The sequence below is a fragment of the Filicampus tigris genome, chromosome 11, assembly GCF_054856515.1.
Source record: "Filicampus tigris isolate MCC_2025a chromosome 11, RoL_Ftig_1.0, whole genome shotgun sequence".
Classification (NCBI taxonomy): domain Eukaryota; kingdom Metazoa; phylum Chordata; class Actinopteri; order Syngnathiformes; family Syngnathidae; genus Filicampus; species Filicampus tigris.
In genome coordinates, this window is record NC_141227.1 from 20565905 (window position 1) to 20585550 (window position 19646).

Sequence of the window (19646 nt, forward strand, 5' to 3'; positions counted from 1 at the left end):
TTCAATTTCTTAGGGAAAGTACACCACGTGTTCATGAGTAGGAGTCGACCGACTAAACCGGACGGTTGTCGCCCTTGAAACATCGGCCAGAATAATCAGCCAAATGCCGATTGTGTTTACCTTTATGTACTCTCACCATTTACATTTAGCAGTTGCACACAAGTAACTGGTGTTTTTAGCCATCTCAGGGGGCGGCCATTTTGTCACTTCTGTCGACTGAAAATGACATCACGGATGCTCAGGGCTCAGATAACGACCAATCACGGCTCAGCTTCAGAAAACAGGTCAGCCGTGATTGGTCGTTTGCTGAGCAACTGTGATGTCATTTTCAGTCGACAGAAGTGACAAAATGGCCGCCCCCTTAATTTAAACTCATTTTCTCACAACTTTTGCAAACCTGCTCCAACTAACAAGTCTTGCCACACGCCTTTCCTAATGAGCGTCATTTCCAAGTGTATTCCAATGACAAGGCATGCTCATGTTGTGACTCAACGTCAGCCTGCTGGCACGTTAACAGAATCTATGCGAGACGTTTGTGTGCGTGTGCGTCCGTGTGTGTGTGTGTGTGTGTGTGTGTGTGTGTGCCTCATTTGGAATGACAGCGAAAACAGTCTGCGCAAAACATAATTGTTCAGTGAAAACTGGAAATGGCTCGGCGTTGCTTTTTCATACACTTTTGTCAGTTAGCCGAACGAGATGCATTTGGCTAATTGGAGGCCGTCCAGTCTGTGCATGTTCTCTGGACAATGCGTTTCTGGGGACCCGGAATTGTGGCCCATAAAAGGCTGCCAATGCACAGAGGGCGAAGTGAAATGGTTTGCAAACACATTATTGTCACTCCAATGGTATTATAAAAGACCATCATAACTCAGCCTAGGAAGTAGTTGAGGCCTGGAGGGGTGGAGGGATGGGGGGGGGGGGATGAGGACAGAGAGGCTGGAGGGAAGGATGGAGTTGGAATAACAATCAAGGAGGAGAAACATGGCATATCAGGACTAAATTTCATAAAGCCTGGAAGATGGGTCAGAAGCTCAATTACAGTTAGTTTAAACACATTAACCTTGCGGGACCTGCCGAACGACTCATTAAAGCTGAAAAAAAAAAAAAAAAGCAGCGGAACAAAAGACGTGTCTTTAAGACGCCTTTGAAGACGTTAAAAACCCAATTGACCCGCCACGCAGCCTTCAAACACAGCCCGTGCGCTCGGCCGGGACTAGCCGCATTACGGGTTAATTAACCAATCACAAAGACAGATAAGTATTTGCATAACTAAATGCATCATCTCTGCCAGGTCCGAGGGCCCGAGTCGGAATCAATTTGGTGTAAAGACTTGGTTAAACGGCTGTGATGTCAGGCCTAAATGGCCACTTTGAGAAAAGCGATACAAAGAGGAAAGATCTGTTGATCGTTTGTCTCCTCGTTGCGGCCAGCTGAAGTTAATGCGGAATTGATTTGATCCAAGAGCGGCAAAGGGATGCCAACAAATTAATTGACGGTTACGTTTATAGCTTTGGATTACGAGGATTTAATGGAAAGTTGCGCAAAGTTGGTTGAAGAATGTAACAATAGCTTGTCATGACAAAAGACTGCCCTCTCACTGTTTCTCGCTTCTGGGGCTGAACAATTAAAACGAATTCAAATGGACATTGCAATGTTGCAGAATGCATTTTTTTGGTATGCAAAAGGTTGTCGAAATATGCCTTAAAATCGCAAGGAGAAGGTGAATAAGAAGTCAATATAAGAAGGTCAATATGACATACAAAAACAAATAGCAGCTGCTCCTGCGCGTTTTGGCCTCTTAGGGGCAGTGTGGTGCCGTGCATAGATGGAGTACACACTTAGAATGAAAACAGAAGAAGTTGCGATTGAATTCTATTACATTTATATAACTTTTTTCACAGACTGGGAAGAATTTGTGCGTTTGAGTAGGGTTATATTACTTGTGTGCATGTGTTCCTTCAATGTTTTTGTGTTTTTGGAAGAAATATCACTCCCGAAGTGGATGCTAATTTCCTGTTAGGATTTGAATGGGATCCTCAGTTGACGTTAGCATTAGCGCTAGCTAGCGAGGTTTTAAAAACGAAGCATGTTTTGTATTTAAATATACAATGTGTGCAATTATTTTGTTGTGTGTTTAGTTTTACAGTTAACCTCGACTAGGGTGTCATTAAACAGCTTAAAGCACGCTCAGAGACAGCAGAATCACATGCGCTTGATATTTGCTGCGCAAGCAACATGGTGCGTTCACGGTACGTTCACAAAGTCGGGAACTTGTCAAACACCGCGCCGTTCTGTACATTAATCTTTTTTCTTCGATTATAACGTTCTAAAAATCGAGAAAAGCCACAATCAAAATCCTAATTTAAATTTCGATTAATCGTCTAGCCCTAAGTCTATATGAGCTGCATACATAAGGATTGCAGCACACAGGTTTACATCTATTTTTTTCATGAGTGGGCCTACTGGTTTGTTTGTGATTATTGCAGTAATCGTATCTTACTTATGATTTACTGACTTAAGTTTACGCCACACTTGTTTGGTAGAATCTTGTGAAGTTATTTTTTCCAATTGAAGTAGATAAATAAACTCTTTCATATTAATTCATGGTTTATTTGCCTTCAACATAACCCTAATTTAATACCCAAACATTTAAATGAATATCATTTACTTTAATACAACTTAAATTACTGCTTGAAAAAAAAAAAAAACAACAACCATGGGAAGCGGGAAAAAAATATTGCATATTAAATCGCAGTCACAATACAGTATAGGGAAAAACACTTCTTTTCAAAATCGTTCAGCCTTACTTTCTGCCATCATGCTTGTGCTTCTGGCTCATTAACAAGAGGCGACCCTTTGAATTGGGTCAACAAAAAGCTACCTCGGAGACCGACAGACTAGTGAGGCAGATGACTGTTTGTGTGATTTGTCCCTGAGTGGATACATCAAGAGTACATCACTGGAGACTGTTCCCACATCTTCACTTCACTGTTATTGATAGGCTCCATAACTGTGGACGCAGTCAATAGGGAGCCTCTAATATATATGCAAATGGAAGTGGGGCACATCACGAGTGCGACAAAATAACACGACAAATGAAGCCGAATTAGTGGCAAAATGCTACGTGTTTTTGTGACGGCCTGGCTTTTTATGTAAATAAAGGGGGACAAACAAGCCCAAAATGGCTTCCGGTATAATTCCAAAGGCTTCAAGGTAAATAGCATTTCTATGCGTCTCGTTGCTCACTTGCAAACATGAAATTAAGTAAGAACCCTGCGAGGGCAAAAGCAGCGTATTTATTCATGTTTATGTATTATTGATGTGCGCAAAGGGAGCTTTTGCCCCGGGAAAGTCAACCAATCATTTCTTCAGATGGGCTCCACATGCACCCTCCAAGGAGTTGGTTTTAAGTCATCCGTTTATCCAAATCTTCTATTCTGGTCTGCCTCTTTTCCCTTTCTTTGCCAGCTTTTCTTTCTTGCATCACAATTCCAATGAGGAATACACACACACACACACACACACGCACGCAGAAAAAAAAAAAACATGAAAAGCCTGTCAAAGTCATGTGCACTTTGACCCCCGCGGGCTGAAAGCCTCCATGGCAACAAGCATGTCGCAGCCGCTCATCCGAGCGATCTTACATAAACATGCCAGCATTGAGGCAGCTCATGCACTGCACCACAATGACTGCTGGACCAAATCAAATCTTTCGGAAAAGAAAAAAAAAAAAAAAACATCCAACATCAATCCACTTTTTTTTGTTCTTTCAAAACAGAAACGCTCAAATTTTTAAAGTGCTTTCGGTGGGACGTGAGAGGCATCTCAACGCCCCTTTTTTCCTACACGGCCCGCAATTTAGCTATGATTCATATTCTACATACCGCTTGCTATTAATAAAATGTTGGTGCACTTTCTCTAATAACTCACCTCAAAACCTGTTGCTAACTCAACCACCCCCGGCCCCCACTAAGTAGAGCTTCATTAAGGACCCCCTTCAAATATCATTTCTGGCTAATTGGCCAGTTGAGGAAAAAAAATACAAGAGAACACCTTCTGATTGTGCTTTGCCCCTTTTTGCAAGCAGCAAGTATGTTGTGAGCAATGCCTCCGCTTTCATGTCGACGCCACAGGGTTTTCCGACCGAACCGGAGGCGACAACTCGAGATTGTAAATTAATTTCCAGGGGACGCCCACTCGCACCCCCCACCCGTGTTGATATGAGTGATTGATGCAAGCTTCTTCGCTATCAAAACATGCATCCGTTACTTATTTACCTTTGGTGGCGTCTGCAAAAGTTCACAGCATTTACATTCTCATGAATACTCATAAGCTTTTGTACAGTACTGTATATGGATATGACAGCGCAGACTATAAACATTCCATGCGAGAATCTCCGGAGGGGAACCTTCTTCAACTTGTTCCCTCCTCTAAAAAAAACAAAAAACAGACAACTAACAAGTAACTCTTACGGTGTCAATGTGCAAACGTCGTAAGCTCCAACCAAACCAAAGTCGCCTTCGCTTGTCAGCTGACTGCAGGTTAGTTAAGGCGGCGGAGACCGGACTGAATTAAACATGACTGGATTCAAACGTGCATCTCTATCCATCACAGCAGGTTCGAGAGGCAGTCAAGATAAAAAACCACGACGGAACCACAAGAAGACATTTGTTTGCCCCTATAAGAATCCGAACTACCGTGTCCAAACAGGAGAGGAAGAAATAGCCGGCAACAGCAATGTTATGTTTTTGGAAAATTGTAGAGATAGAGATACATTCCCCTTCCAATAGTACTGAAACGGCAAGGTCAATTCCTTTTGTTTTTGTTGTATATTGACGACTTTTGAGGTTTCAGATCAAAAGGTGAATATGGGACAAAATCAGAAATCCAGCTTTTATTTCATGGTTCATCCAAATGTGTTAAAGGACTCAGTACAGAGCACCGTTTGTTTTGAAAGCAGCCACTTTTCAATTGAGCAAAAGTTTTGGACCCATTAAGTTCACTTTGAAAAGCTTTTCCGGGCCTTTACCTCAGCCTCTTTCAGTTCTTGTTTGTTTCTGGGGGTTTCTTCCTTCAGACTCCACTGCAGGAGGTAAAATGCATGCCTTATTGGGTTATGGTCCGGTGATTGACTTGGCCAGTCTAAGACCTTGCACTTTCTCCCCGATCAGGTCCTTTGTTGTGTTTTCAGCGGTTTTTGGGTCATTGTCTTGTTGCATCATGAAGCTACTCACAATTAGTTTTGTAGACTTCAGAATGAATTCTGCTCCTTCCATCATGAGTTACATCATTAATCAGGACTAGTGAGTCCGTTCCAGAAGCATGACATCGCCTCCATTATGATTTACAGAGGAGCTTGTGTGTTTTGGATTTCTTTCTCCATACGTTGGCCTTTCTCGAGACCAAGATTAACCCTCTACCAAAGTCATGGAAAGATCCCGGACACAAGCGGCCCAAACTAGTTTCCTCCACTGGGTGTCCGGGCAAGGAGCTTTGTCAGCCACTGCTCCTCTGCATCGAGAGGAGCCAGATGAAGTGGCTCGGGCATCTGGTTAGGACGCCTCCTGGACGTCTCGCTAGGGAGGTGTTCTGGGCACGTCCCACCCGGACAAGGCCCAAGAGAATGAACCAGGACTCGCCGGAGAGACTGTCTCTAGCTGGCCCATCATTCCCCCAGAAGAGTTGGATGAAGTGGTTGGGGGGAGGGAAGTCTCGCTAAAGGTGCCCCCGCAACACGACGAGTATGAAACATTTCATAACAAACATTTCCTATTGTAGTCCCAGATTGTTTTCCCACCAGATCTGGGACGACAAATCTGTCTCCGCAGCCCACAGGGCAGTTTGCAAAAAAATATGAAGAATTTAATCAAATTACACCAGATTATGGGTGTGTGTGTGTGTACCCCATTTTGGAGTTTGCGGCTCGACCAAGTGAGGAGGATGTTAATTTCCTTCGGTAATAAAGCCACTCGAGGAACGCTCCCAACTTAACTTATTCTGATACCTGTTATCAACTCTCCATCGTTATTGCTCTGAATAGGAACGCTGTGAAGGTTTTTAGACCAAGAAATCAAATAAAGATAAATAACTAATTTAAGGAATGGCGGCATCTAAATAATGCAGATTCCCAGAGAGCCGGAATGCGTTTGTGTCCATTATCAGACACTGCAAGCTGGCAGACCTTACCTTTCACTCGCCTCTTGGCGCTTTTTGTTGCTCGAGCCGTCAAGTCGCAAGGAGCAGTAGGTAATTTTGACAACCGCTGGCTATCAAGTAAACTCAGCTCATTAACATCATTTTTCCACACATGAAGAACATCGCAGGAAGTCGCCCAACGTTCCAAATCAACCCATTTGCATAGATTTCATTAAACCTTGACGGAGGAAATCGAGATGCTCTGCAAACGTCAGGAGGAATCGAACCGCGGCGTCGGAACGGCCCCCCCCACCAAACAAACATCCTTCAAGAAAAATAGCCTGATCGAAGGGAGGCTAATTGGACCAAATTGATTGTTTGTACTTTTCCAGGTTGAAGACATACAGCGGTGAGCCGTCTTTTTTTTTTCTTCTTTTTTTTCATCAAACGAAGCCTCGCAAGAGTCCCGGGAGACGACGCGTCGTCTGCTGCGCGTCCGTTTGCTCGTCCTCGTGATTCGTGAGCGCAGAGGTTTTGAGCTTGAGAGGTTTCAGCAATCAATTCAGTCCATTATGTTGGGAAGCAGGGGGTAAAATTAATGAAATGGTCCCAATGTAAGAGGGTTTTACTTCAAATGCAGCTCCATTGTGGCAATCCAAAGCTGCAAAAACAACAACAGACAATAAAACCGCTGTCTGCCATTAAACAATGTGATTGCGTTGCCTGGTTCCCTTAAAGGAAGCTTTGGGACGAACGGCGAGGAATTAGGTTTAATGGACACAATGCTCGACGATGTTTGAGTGGCTTTTACGACATTTGTAGGAAAAGACACGTTTGAAGGAAAAAAAAAAAAAACGAACAAATTTGAAGGCAAGCCCATTCAATACGGCAAAAAGCTGAAGATTCTATTTATGATGTCACCGATGTCATGTGACAGAGAAGGCGGAGATATTTAGGGGAAAAAAAATGGGAATGGCTTGAATGAGGCTTTTCGGCTTTCTTTTCTACCGTCGTAGTTTGAAAGTGTGAGCCGAAAAAAAAAAAAGATGACGCATAAGTTAACCCGCTTGCTGTAAACGCCGAAACACTGAGTTTCGCCAGAGACTTGGAGGCGGGGCTGAGCGAAGCTCCAGAAGCACTTTCAAGTGACGCGTTACATAAACGCCACAAGGTAAGCAGAGCTGCGTTGCGTTTTGTCGGAAACGCCGATTACCGTTAGCGAACAGGGTTTGCTTTTAACTCATTCACTGCCGGACATTTTCAGACCCTCTTTTACCCTAACGTTTGAAAAGATTTGAAAAAAATAGAAATTAATTCCTGGGATTGAATGGCTGGAATGTGAAAAAACAAGTTAATCCGTCAATGGCAGATAATGAGTTAATATAGTAAGATATTTAGTAAATTTATCAATTAAGGCTCAGCAACAGGTGGAATTTGTTTTTCTAAAATGTCATATCTATAAGTTATTACGCGTGGTAAAATCCGCGTGGTGCAAGCTTTCGCTTTTATGCTTAGAAACAAAAAATGACAATATCTCAAAAATCTGATGTGCTCGAAAAAAAGTAAAGACACTTCTGAAATCAGCATAAAAAAAATAAATAAATAAAGCCATCTCTGATTGAAATTTGCTGCTGACCGGAGTAAGTGGCACATACTGTCGTGTACGTGATTGTACGCACGTGACACCGCGGTGTAGTATAATTTGGTTGCTAGCTGATGAAGTGGCGCCTCCACAATGAGAAAATAGAATTCATGCTGTCTTGTCAGGGCTCGGTTCCCAGATTCGGGGGCTCTAAGCGCAGCCACTCCTAGTCCTCATGGTAACAAAATCGCTCCTCGCCATTAGCCAAGCAGTATGTAGCCACTCTCTTGAACGGGCCAATTTACTAGACAGGAAATCGTGTATCTAAGGTCTTCTACAACTGTTGACCCTTATCTGTACTTTAGAGGAGGAATGACACATATGTCACAAAGACACCTGGTTACAGTTTCCCGATCAAGATGACGATGCAACTCATTATTGTGACTTTCCCGACAGTAGCATTACAAGGGCTTATTTCTATTTCTAGGTACAAACTGCTTAGCATTTTGGAGACATTCAATAGAACTCAGTCAAAACTCTTCACGGGGAACTTTGAAAGGCCTCTGAGCTGAAGCCAAATGGATTTGGTTTGTGTTTTTCCTGGCTCGTATATATGCATTATGTAAAGAGAGAACAGGCGTGACTGGGAAAAAAAAAAAAAAAGAAGGTTAACCAACATGAAGTTGTAATCTGGTTTAGTCCAGTGACAGTGTTTGTTTACTGTGTTGTTTTATGAAGATCGCATTTGGCGCTTCCAAATGTTTTAGCACTTGAGTTCACAAGGTGGTGGTCACATTACTTTTGAATTATGAGAGGTGGTGTGTGTTGCAATTGTTTTAAGAGACGCTGACCTACTTTTTTCTCCTAATTTATTTTGTTGCTTTCACCGTGGCATTTCATTTGGCTAATTACATGAATGCAACGGCAGAGAAGCACGCAATTGCATCAGTCTGCAGCCAGACGACTAAAACAAGGCTCTGGAGGGTCCGAGTTTTTTTTTTTTTCCAGAGATTATCAATGACAGTTCGAGGGTAAAAAAAAACAACAAAAAAAAGGGAAAAAAAACACATTTTTGGCTCATTTGAAGAACACAATCATACTTTGAGCTTTAAGAAGTGAACCAAATGTGTGATTGGAATTCCGTTTGGATGTCAGTTTACACTTGGTTTGACATTTTGCGCAAATCAAATCGTATCAACTGCGACGCGTTTCATCAGTCAGTGTGTGTGGATCCTCATCCAAAATGGAATGGGAGCATAATACAGTAGAACTCCGACTCATTAAAAGTCCAGGTTGATTTATTTGAGAATATCTCAAAGAAGAGAGGGAGAGAGGAAGTTACAAATAAAAAAGATACATGAAAAACTAATCTCCCTGGCGGATGGATTAAAGAAATATAATAACCTTTATAGTCGTGTATACCAATCATAATTGCACAAATCAAATTGCGACCCCACAAAGCAGACACTTTCAGGAATAACAAATCACTGGAAAGTGCACTTGACACGTCAACACGCATTTAGAGTATTCATATTTTACAGATGTACAATCCAATGTTTTATTATTTCATGACATGAAGCGGAACAATTTTGGCGTTCAGCCAAAGCCATCTGCCCAAACATGCCTCTGAAGTTAAACGGAAACCTGGAAGTTGAACTGCAGTTTGTGTGATGTCACACCAGACCTAAGCAAAGTTGATCTGTTTTTACTTTTTTCTTTGTCTTTTTTTTTTTTCTTTTTTAAAGCCACTGCAAAAAGATCCCAGCTAAATGAGGTGTGATGATAACTCGGTGTACCGATACAACAACACCGATACCAGTTGCTCTGCTTGTGCTGCGACGGAGATTCACTTTTTTTTGTAGTTATCACACAGAGGTAACATATTCCTACTTGTTTATATATATATGTTGGATTCTTCTTCATCTTTTATGTATGTAATCAATATACATAGTGCCCCCTTGTGTTCGGAATAAGACACCACATAAATGCCTTTTATTACATGCTGCATTCAAGTGAAATGCGTGGCAAGACGGTTCTACATTATTACCCTAAAAAGTGATTTATTTGAGTGAAACTTGTTCAGGAAATGTTTGTGTTTTAAGTACCGTGACTACTCAAACACAAGTACCCCAAAAAGTTCAAATCGGCGCATCTCTCACGATAACTACAGAACGGGAAACAGCGAAAGCAACTGAATTAAATATCAATTTAAAATGCAGTGAGGATTTTTTTCACAACAGACGCTAACGTAAATAGCATGTAGCTTATAGCATTATGGCTAACTACTAGCATGAAAATGACCAGAGGAGTGCGCAAAACCTCAAGATGATCCGTGCCACACATAAACTGCTTTATCACGTACATGTCAGCCTTCAAAGGGAGAGTGCTTTTTACTTCAAAATGAAATTTTGTTGTACAACACAAAAACATTGTCTGAAGAGTTAACGTTTTTTGTTTCAACTTGGTTCATCTTTGAAGGTTCCACTGCATACCAAGACTTTAAATCACTGTATGTGTGAAGCTCAATACGGTTTGATATGTTACGGTATTTAAATAAGGTATTTATTCGTGTCATATCCCAGTTGATGAAGACTCGCATTTACCCCAAATAATCATTCATCAGGCTAATGTGTCTGTCATGTTGTTCGCCAACAAAGGTTTTGATTTACAATTTGTCATCATATCTCAATAACCTTGGATCCATATTCATTCCGTCCTTTATGAACACTCATTTGGGCTATAACTTTTTTTTTTTTTTTTGCTTCTCAAAGCAGAAGCGGCCCGTCATTTTATAGGATTTGCGCCGAGAAAAGCTATTGAGTGAACTTTTTATATGTGTGTGTTTTTTTTTCCTATATGTCACTGTGTGTTTGGAAGCTCTCCATCATCATCATCCTCATCGATTTCGCCGCAGCCTTGTTGTGTCACTTTAGGTCATCTTGTTGTTGCATATGAATTTTTTTTTTTTTTTCTCCCCTGGAATTGTTATTTTCAGCATGGCGAAATTTTGTGTACCAGAGCCACGAGCCATGCTTAAACATTACGGAAGATGCAAATCACACACTGTAGAGTCACTTGGGTTGGATTTACACTGCAAAGAGAAAATGACGGCAATCTGATTTTATTTTATTTAATTTTTTTTGCTCTCAAGTCACAAAAATTCAGATCAGCGTCATATCTGAATCGGAATATCTTCATATCGGAATCAGGCCGTGTCTAAATGTGGCTAAAAATCTGATAAGTGTTGGATACTTGCCACTTTGACTGCAGCCTAAACAGACAGATCAGTACTTGCTTGATGTCATCGAAATACAAAATATTACACAAACCTGTTTGCCCAAATAACACACACACACACACACACACACACACACACAAACACGTTAAAAAGATAACAAATGCATAGTCAATTAAATATGGCCTAAATATGCGACATTAGAGGTGTGGCAATCATTCAAAAGGAAAAATAATTGCAGCCCTTGGCCAGTAGTGTAATGTGGCAGGAAACCTCATTTTAATCAAATATAAATAAACCTCCAATCAACGTTTTCCATGAAAATTGAGTGCTGCTCCCACCCACCAAAACAAACATAAAAGCAGAAATAAAAAGAAACATATTTCAAAATATGTGGGGCTACACTATACAGTCAAGTTTAAATTGAAGGTTTAATTACCATAACATGTATGCTAATGAACTTCAATCCATCTGGGTTGTTTCACATTTTACGTTAGCATTAAGGACTTCTGTTTTGACATGGTTTAGTTGAATATTTTGATGTTGAAATATACAATGTTGAATTCTCTTGTTTTAGGTGTCACTTTTACAAAGTTCAATAGTCGCAAAGCAGGCAAGAACTTTAAAAAGTTTCTTTTAATAGGTCTAAGTGTGTTTTGAATAAATTAAGATGTGATTAGAGCACATGGGAGGAGTAAAACTATTTTTTTTTAAATAGTTGTTTTTTTTAATTTGTCGGTGGGTCTATAAAGAACGTATCGCCCCCAACAAAGAGTTTTACTGTTATGTACGTGTCAATTGAAATGTACATGGGTTATTTATACAGTCCGAAGAAATTCATTAAAGTGGGATTGGGCCCTGGAGTGTAAATCCAGCATGGCGGCGAAGCACACGTCAAGCGTTAATGAAGTCATCTCCTGATGTGACTTTCAAACCCACAAGTTTGCCAATCAAAATAACGCATACATTTGTTTTCACAACCTAATCACAGAGTTACCGCCGACCACCCCGCAATCGTTATTAAACTAATTAATCACATGCAAACCTGTCAAATCGGCTTCTGCGCCCACTTTGCGGCTTTGATTAATTAATTGAAACACAAGCGTGCAAGTTGGGAGTGTGCGCGCAGAGGCGGAAGCAAATCAAGCAGTGAGTATCAAATTGAAGGTAGACCTTGATATGCACTTTGGGGTAGTGCAGACGATGCTGACGAGATGCATGCACGCGTTCCCCAAGCACAAATGATTCATGAAAAAAGGGACCGCGTGCATGTGCTTTGAGGATCATAATAAAACGGGAGTTCTTTCAATTATTTCTAGACGGACGTCGGTGGGGTGGGGGCAAGGCAGGGTCAATGTAAACCCGAATAGAGCGTCATCAAGGTAAAACGCAGCCATTTGTCTGGGCAATGGCAGAGAAATGGTGGCGTATTCCTGGATGCGGACACCTGCAGCGACCCTCCAACTCGGGGACGCCGTTTCCATCAACGGCTTACAATCACAGCAGTGGGCAGCGAGGCCCCTCGAGGCTTGACAGCGGCTGGATTAATGAACACGTGTGATGTGCTAACACCAAGAGGAGGCACTGGAATGCATCAGAACCACTAAAAAAGAAAATGAAAACACCTGGAGACTATGGCTGGATGGTTACCGGTAATCAAATATTAATTGTAATTACGAATTTGGCAGCTGATTGTTGTCGATTTTTTTTTTACATTTAAAATGCGAGCGCTGCTGGAAATAATCATGCACTCAGTCAACCAGTAGTCAGCCAACCACCAGGGGGCAATGCACGCCCAAGTCTTCATTAAGTTAGGCAAATGACATTATACACGATAAGGGATATATATTCAATTAGCCGTTGGTGAATTTTCATTTCTTGGGTAAATTTGATTATTTTTGCTTCATTATCGTTATTAAGTCTAAAATGATAATCCATTGGTTTTAATTTAAAGTTACATGTCGCATTAAAGTGTTGGCATGTTTTTAAAAAGTGGTAGAATAAAATGTATACTTGCATACTTGCAGTTCGGCACCGACAGATTCATCTGTTCGCTTATTTTTTTCGATATTTAAAAATGTAAAAAAAAATCTTATATTTTCAACCCCAGTTTTTTGTGCTTTTTAGCAGTTTATCTGCATTTTTTCAATAATTTTTTCATCGCGGGGCGACCCAGCCGACCCTTATCTCTGAGAATAGCGGTGGGTTCAACTGTACAGATGCTTTCCCAAACTTGATGAACAATTGTGATTTGAAGTGCAATGATGAATTAATCCATAATTAAATCAGTCGTTACTTTTGATAATCGATGAATCATTTGGATGCCTATTTTTTCATATAAAATTGTCCAAAGTTGTCAAAAATTTTCAATCAAAATAAAACATTTGCTTTTCCTTTGGTAAACAATCATCAACATTTTTTGCATATTTCCCAACATATTACAGATGCAACCAGTAACTGAATCATCATTTATTTATGTTGTGCATTTTCTGCACTGTCAATTAGAAATATTAATGTCCTGTTTTTGAATAAAGGGATGGAAATGAAAACATGTTAACCGATTCATGGATTTATCGACGAAATAATCAACACTTTAATCGATGATTAAAATAACTGGTATATAATAAATGGTAGAGCACATGTAGACAGATAATATGACAATACTTGCAGCCGAATATTCTTTATCCTCTGCGAAGATTGGTATTACTGTCTTAATGAAGAATTGTGACCAACTCCATATGCAGTATATTCCTATGGTTGCATTATACTGTCCCTAGTGGCCAAGGCGCACAACAGAAGGAGCAGCACAATGTCCAGTGAATTGCAGCAAAAAAATAAAATGTGTCAAAAACTGTTAAATTATTTACATTTTATTTAAATATGTCACAAGGGTGCTTTTCATTCCCACCAGTTGGCAGACTTGAATATTCAGAACGGTTAGGAACTTGAGCCGACTACAATCAATAGCCTTGATGACAATGTGCCAAACGGCCGCGTGTAATGTCAGCGGTGTCACCTGTGATGACAAACCTGTGGGGAGCCATCACAGCACGCAGCAGTTAAACGGATCTTTATAGCTATCTTTTTTTTTTTTTTTTACAGTCTGACATGTGATGAGACTTGTGTGTGACCCTCAGCTCCTTAATCAGCGAGCACCGTTCAAAAGCTTGATACTGTGCTATTTGTTTTTCGTTATTATTTTACTGTAGTAAAGCGTGACGACCTAATGGTTAGCATGTCGGCCTCGCAGCTGTGAGGATCCGGGTTGGAATCCTAACTCCGGCCCTCTTTTTTTCTTTGCTTATCAATTTAGAGTCCTGCGATTCAAACCAAGAACCTCTCAACTGTGAAGCAGACGTGCTAACCGCTAGCTCACCGTGCTAATTGTATGAATTCATCATTTTACTTGGATTGGAGACTCACTCTGTGCCAGGGAAGTTTTTCTTGCTAGCTAGCTATCTGTATCATGTCGTACTAGCTAGCTAGCCCTAAGCTAAACTGTCGTCTCTGCTCCAGTGTGATAGGCCAGCAGTGAAATAACCATGACAAACATGTTGCTGCACCGCCTAGCCTGCCTTTAGTGACTAACTGCTTAACCGTTGAATTTAATGCTCATAAACCTGGCAAACTATTCCCAAACACACGCAACTATTTCCGAGTGTCCACAGGTTCCGACGCGAATGCAAAAATTCGGATTCAGCGTTTGTTTTCAGTGGCCAATTCGCAACTCAATTCGAGTCAACACTGATTGGTGAAGAGCTCTAGTAACATCACTGCCACATAGATGCTAATTGCTAGCCCGTATGCCTATGTCGCGGAGGCTATACGGTTATTTTAAATACACAATCCTTTTTGTTTTATGTTTAGTTTGACAGTAAACTTCATCTGGGAGTGACAGTGAACAGCTTGCAGCCGCTTTCTTGAGGAATATTTACTAATTATATCTGTCCAACGGTCGCTTGTTGTGAAATGCATTGTCATGTGCCTGCGGCATTTTGTTAAATGAGTTCTTCTCTTTACACTGTCCATAAACTGAGCATTGTTAACTTTGAAAGAAGACACATTATTTTCATCTCTTGTGTTGGATCTCATTAGCTTGTGCAGGTGTAGCTCACATTGTCAGATATGAAGTGAGATACCCCCCGCCCACCCACGATGATGACAATCACAAATGCAATTTTCCAATACAGGATACCACAGGAGTGGAATGTTGAAAGATTAAAAGTGCTCCTCACTGATTTCTAACAACTATTCAGGATCCTAAATAGTTTCAGGTCAAGGCCGTGTAAAAGTGGTGATAAAATTAACACATTTGACTGAATTAATAGCAAAAAAAAAAAAATACAGTTGATGTCCAATAAGATGAGAAGGTAAAAGGGAGAAACAAAATCCCTCAGCTGTGATCGAACACAGTGGCGTTCAATGCACTTTTCATCATCCATGTAACTCACCCAAAACTCTGACCAAACGCCTGTGCGAATTGGGAGCGCCTTCCATTTGATTTTACGGATCAAAGAGCCTCCATGCAAGCAGGCCCTCCGCGTTAAACGGAATGGGCCGTCTGTCTAATGAAGCGGCTTTAAACACAGGTGTCCTCCAGTGCCGTGCCATTTCACCACCTTCTTTTATTGTCTATTCATAAGAACGTGATTACATGCAACAAATAACCGCCTCGCTCTGATTAGGTATGCTCACGTCGCCGCCACCCGAAAAACGTCTCATCTGGGCTCCCGGAAGAGGAGAGGGAAGAGACGACAGATCTGACAGATTGCTTTGACTCGTGTCACCTTTGGACAAAACGAGACATTTCGCCGCACGCGGCAACTAAAGACCCTCCGTCACAAAGATACGTGGACATTCTTTAGTGCAACAAAAAAGTATAATTGCGGCAACAGAAGCAAGGGAGAGGAGAGGGCAGGGCTATCAATAAGGCTCGCTGCTTATCTGCATCGCGGCGTCCCCACTTTGCTCAGCTGTCTTTCCAGGGCCAACAGCGGCCAAGTCCCATCAGAACCGGCAATTTACTCACATGCCGATAACATGTTGATCACCTGACTCTCAGCTGGTGTGAGGGGGGGGGGAGTTGGGGGGCGTTGATGAGGAGGGTCAGCGAGGTCCCCGAAGAGCCACATGTGCTGATGTGCTTAAAAAAAAAAAAAAAAAAAAAAAAAAATCCGCGCAGTCATATCATCGCTCCTGAGCATCGACGCGGGGCGGATGATTGAAATATTGATTCAAGCAGCAAGAAATCTGCAGCCAAGTGGCGCCTTTTCTTTTTTTTTTTTTTTTTTTGTGACACATTTAACGGCACACATGAGCTCACATCGTGATATAAATCTCCAGACCATGTTGTCAGCATACACACACACAGATGGGATGGCCATGATGATTTATCCCAGGAATGGGCAACATGCGGCCACACTCTGAGTGGGAAATCCGCCCCCCCCCCCCCTGGAAAAAAATGAAAAATAATAACAATTTACCAAAAAAAAAAAAAAAAAGATGAAAAGAAAGAAATGGGAGAATATACATATCCATGGGTGCCGAACCGTGAGGATAAAGTGGTTGACTAGTTTAAAGTTGTAATACCACCATTCACCACTAGATGGCAGACCTATGTCCGGTCTATAGGCGCCATCTTTATTTATTCAGAAGGCGTTTCTTTCCTACGTCCCCAAATAATCTGAATTTCTTTGTGGAAATTGCTGCATATGGACTGGAAGGTAATATTGCCGCTTGTTTACTTATTTTTCACGTTTAGTACAAATGGGCAGGTTTGGGAGTCGTAAAAGGCCATGGACACCCACACACACGTTTTTTTATTCGAGAAGACCGAGAACGAATTGTGTTTTTTTTCCATAGTATTCTTAGTACATTTTTATTCAGGATTTACCCACTTGCAAATATTGGAGGGTTGCCAACAGGCTATTATATATAAACAATTCCAACAGAGCCTGCGCACAAGCTGGTGGTCTCAAAGTATATTATATGATAGAATCTAAGGATTATAATAATAACAATAATAAAAACACTTGGTATAAGCACATGTGCTATTTCTGACCTGCAAAAGGTCCAAAAAGTTACCTTGTGGTCGCATAATTAGCCCAATGGAGTCCATTAGTGAAACTGTACGTTATGGTACAGACATGGAAGCCTACTTAAGACGTGGTACAAGCAGTTAAGCGTGAAGTCACGGGGAAGTTCCTGAATTCTCCCAATCAGGCCTGGATCAATGCAATTAAAGTCGGAGTGCCTTCACGTTTCAGACAATCTCAGAAATCAAACGCTACTCGAAAGTCCGATCCGCACGCTGATTGGCATCAAATCTGAGCCTCTTTCTCCATTACATTGTCATTTCTTTACCCCCACCCGCTGTGAGCTATTACAGCTTTGCTCACATCTGAAGCAAACTCCCTCCAAAGTAGAGCGCGGACCACCGCAATGAAGTCATTTTCCTTCAAATGTCCCCCCTTAGATTGGAAATATTATCAGTCATTTACATCGGATGTCGCCCGAGCTCCAACATCTAGTCATAAAATGCCATCAATTTTCTCACCGCAGCCTCGGGAGCACTTTTGGGACTGCGGGAAGGGTTCCGAGTGTATAAATCTAAAATTATGTGCGGAGAGAGTGACAAGCCCATCAGTGATGATCCAGTGAACAGTGTCCCACAGTACAAAAAGGCCATCTTTGCTCAAGACGTCTCATGGCGGCCACATATTTCACGGCGTCGGTCGCCCACAAATCAGATCATATCAGGTGCATTTTAGGATTTATTGACGGGAAATAATGCATCAAAACTGAATACAAGCGTTGCTTGAAAGAATATCTCAATCCTGTGAAGTCATATTTGCATTTTGGGGATCATGTAGTGCTATTTTTACCATTTCGAGGACAACAATATATTCAGATGTGGCCCCTGATTAATGTTGCTGCCACGCACAATTGTGCCCAATGAGCTTTGGCGATTACTTGAGGAAAAAAATAAAAGAAGAGGAGCTCCTTTCCATTTGTACAAGTACTTTTTAAAGACCTTTCTGTAGGATTACCACACACCTCTAAAAAGACGACAGGCAGTTACTAAGAGTACAAGAAGGGGCTGGGCTATCAACTGAGTGAGATTCACGTCTCGAGTAAGATTAATTCTGCCCCAAAGGTCAAACTTTCTCATCTTGATTGGAGTTACAGTGTGAGATGCTGCTTGATTGTTCCCATGCATAATTGATAGAGTGTGATTGCCTCCCAAACACCTGCCATCCCATAACTCTGGTGTCATAAATTCTCCAGCGGGGTTAAATGGACATTTTAAAGTCACGTTACGTTGGAATAGATGATAATAACACGGCAGTTTGGCAGCGAAACCGATTTCCATTTCGCACAGCCGCGCATTGCGCACACATTTATCACCGTTTTGTGAGCAAATGCACTAAATGGTGCAGCTTGTACAACAAAACAACACGTGTTGCTCCTTTTCCAGACAGTATTGGACAGAAATGTAGCAATATTTTGGAGCCGAACGAGCTTTTACGCACAGTGACGTCCGTGCGTAAAAATTCCAGTACGGGCAAAAATGTTAAAAATGTTCAATTCCGGATGGGATTTAATAAGCATGGCAGTCAAGTGAGTGCAAAGAGGAAACTCACGCTGCTGTTGTGTCCGGACCAGAGCACCATCGCCTGGTTGTGTGCAGAATCTCCCGACAGAGCAAAGGTGGAGGTGTCCAGGTGGGGATCACTTTGCCTCGGGTAAGACCCTTTGGCTTCCTCGCCCGCGCGCCGGTATTCGGTTCTGTAGCCGGGAACCCCTTGAACGCTCCTTTTAAGCACATGTTTTATCTCCGACAATGCCTTTTCTCCGATTGGCTCCGTTTTCGGCGGCTCGGTGCCAAGCCTTGTCTTTTCACGCCACTTTGACTCGGAGTAAGCGTCCAAAAGTTGGATCGAGACTCCCGCGTACGCTTTGTCCCGGCCAACGCGAGACTCCGGCCGGTAAAACCTCCTGTCCGCTGCAGAACTTATTCCCGCTTGCACCCCAAACTTGGCGCGAAAGGCGTGCAAGAGCAGGGCAAAGAAAAGAGAAAAAGTGCCACACGACCGCAGTCCCATTGTGCTCGATTGTTCCACTCGGGGAGTCAGTCGCAACTTGTCAAATATTCACGTTCGCGTCTGCGCGCGTAAACGGAGAAAACACAGCCATTCGGCGGGGGTGGAGGGCGGGAGGCAACCGCTGTGTGGAATCCAGGACTTTGGCCAAAGTGACGGAGCGGTTGGGGAGGTGCTGCTGCGCGTCGAGCGGGCGCGCTGATGGAGGGAGAGTGAGCGCCCGCAGGAAGCCTCGATGCTGCATTAGTGCATCCTTGCATGGATGCGACGAGGGGAGGGCATGCGTGAGGGTAAAAACACAGCAAATCATTGGTGAAACGGTTCCATTTTCAGTGTGGTGACAGGATCGTTTGAAGCTGTCACTAAACTTAGAAATCACTCCAGTGTACTTGGTTGCAAAATTGTTACGTGGCATTGTTGTGGCTTGAAGCGCAGAGCTGTGTGCTTCTCCACCTGCATTCCTGGTGAGACTCATCTACTTTTTATTTAAATGAATTAAACCGCTATACCACAAAGCCCCCGGGACTTGGGAAGTCCCCGGAAACAAGAGCGTTGAACCCCGGGCACCATCTCGTCCATGGGGAGACATTGC

General features: G+C 42.2%; 1 protein-coding gene across 6 annotated transcripts in view; it reads right to left on the reverse strand.

Annotated features, from left to right (window-relative positions):
- LOC147140089 (VPS10 domain-containing receptor SorCS3-like) overlaps positions 1-19248 on the reverse strand; it is a 61531-nt gene extending 42283 nt beyond the window's left edge. For 4 of the 6 annotated variants that reach the window (XM_086044905.1, XM_086044904.1, XM_086044903.1 and 1 more), the window contains exon 1: positions 18596-19248. In XM_086044905.1, coding sequence (XP_085901031.1) covers positions 18596-19057 — 462 coding nt within the window. In that variant the 5' untranslated portion in view covers positions 19058-19248. The other 2 variants (XM_086044906.1, XM_086044907.1) reach the window with 2 other exon arrangements.
- Positions 19249-19646: the final 398 nt, after the last annotated feature.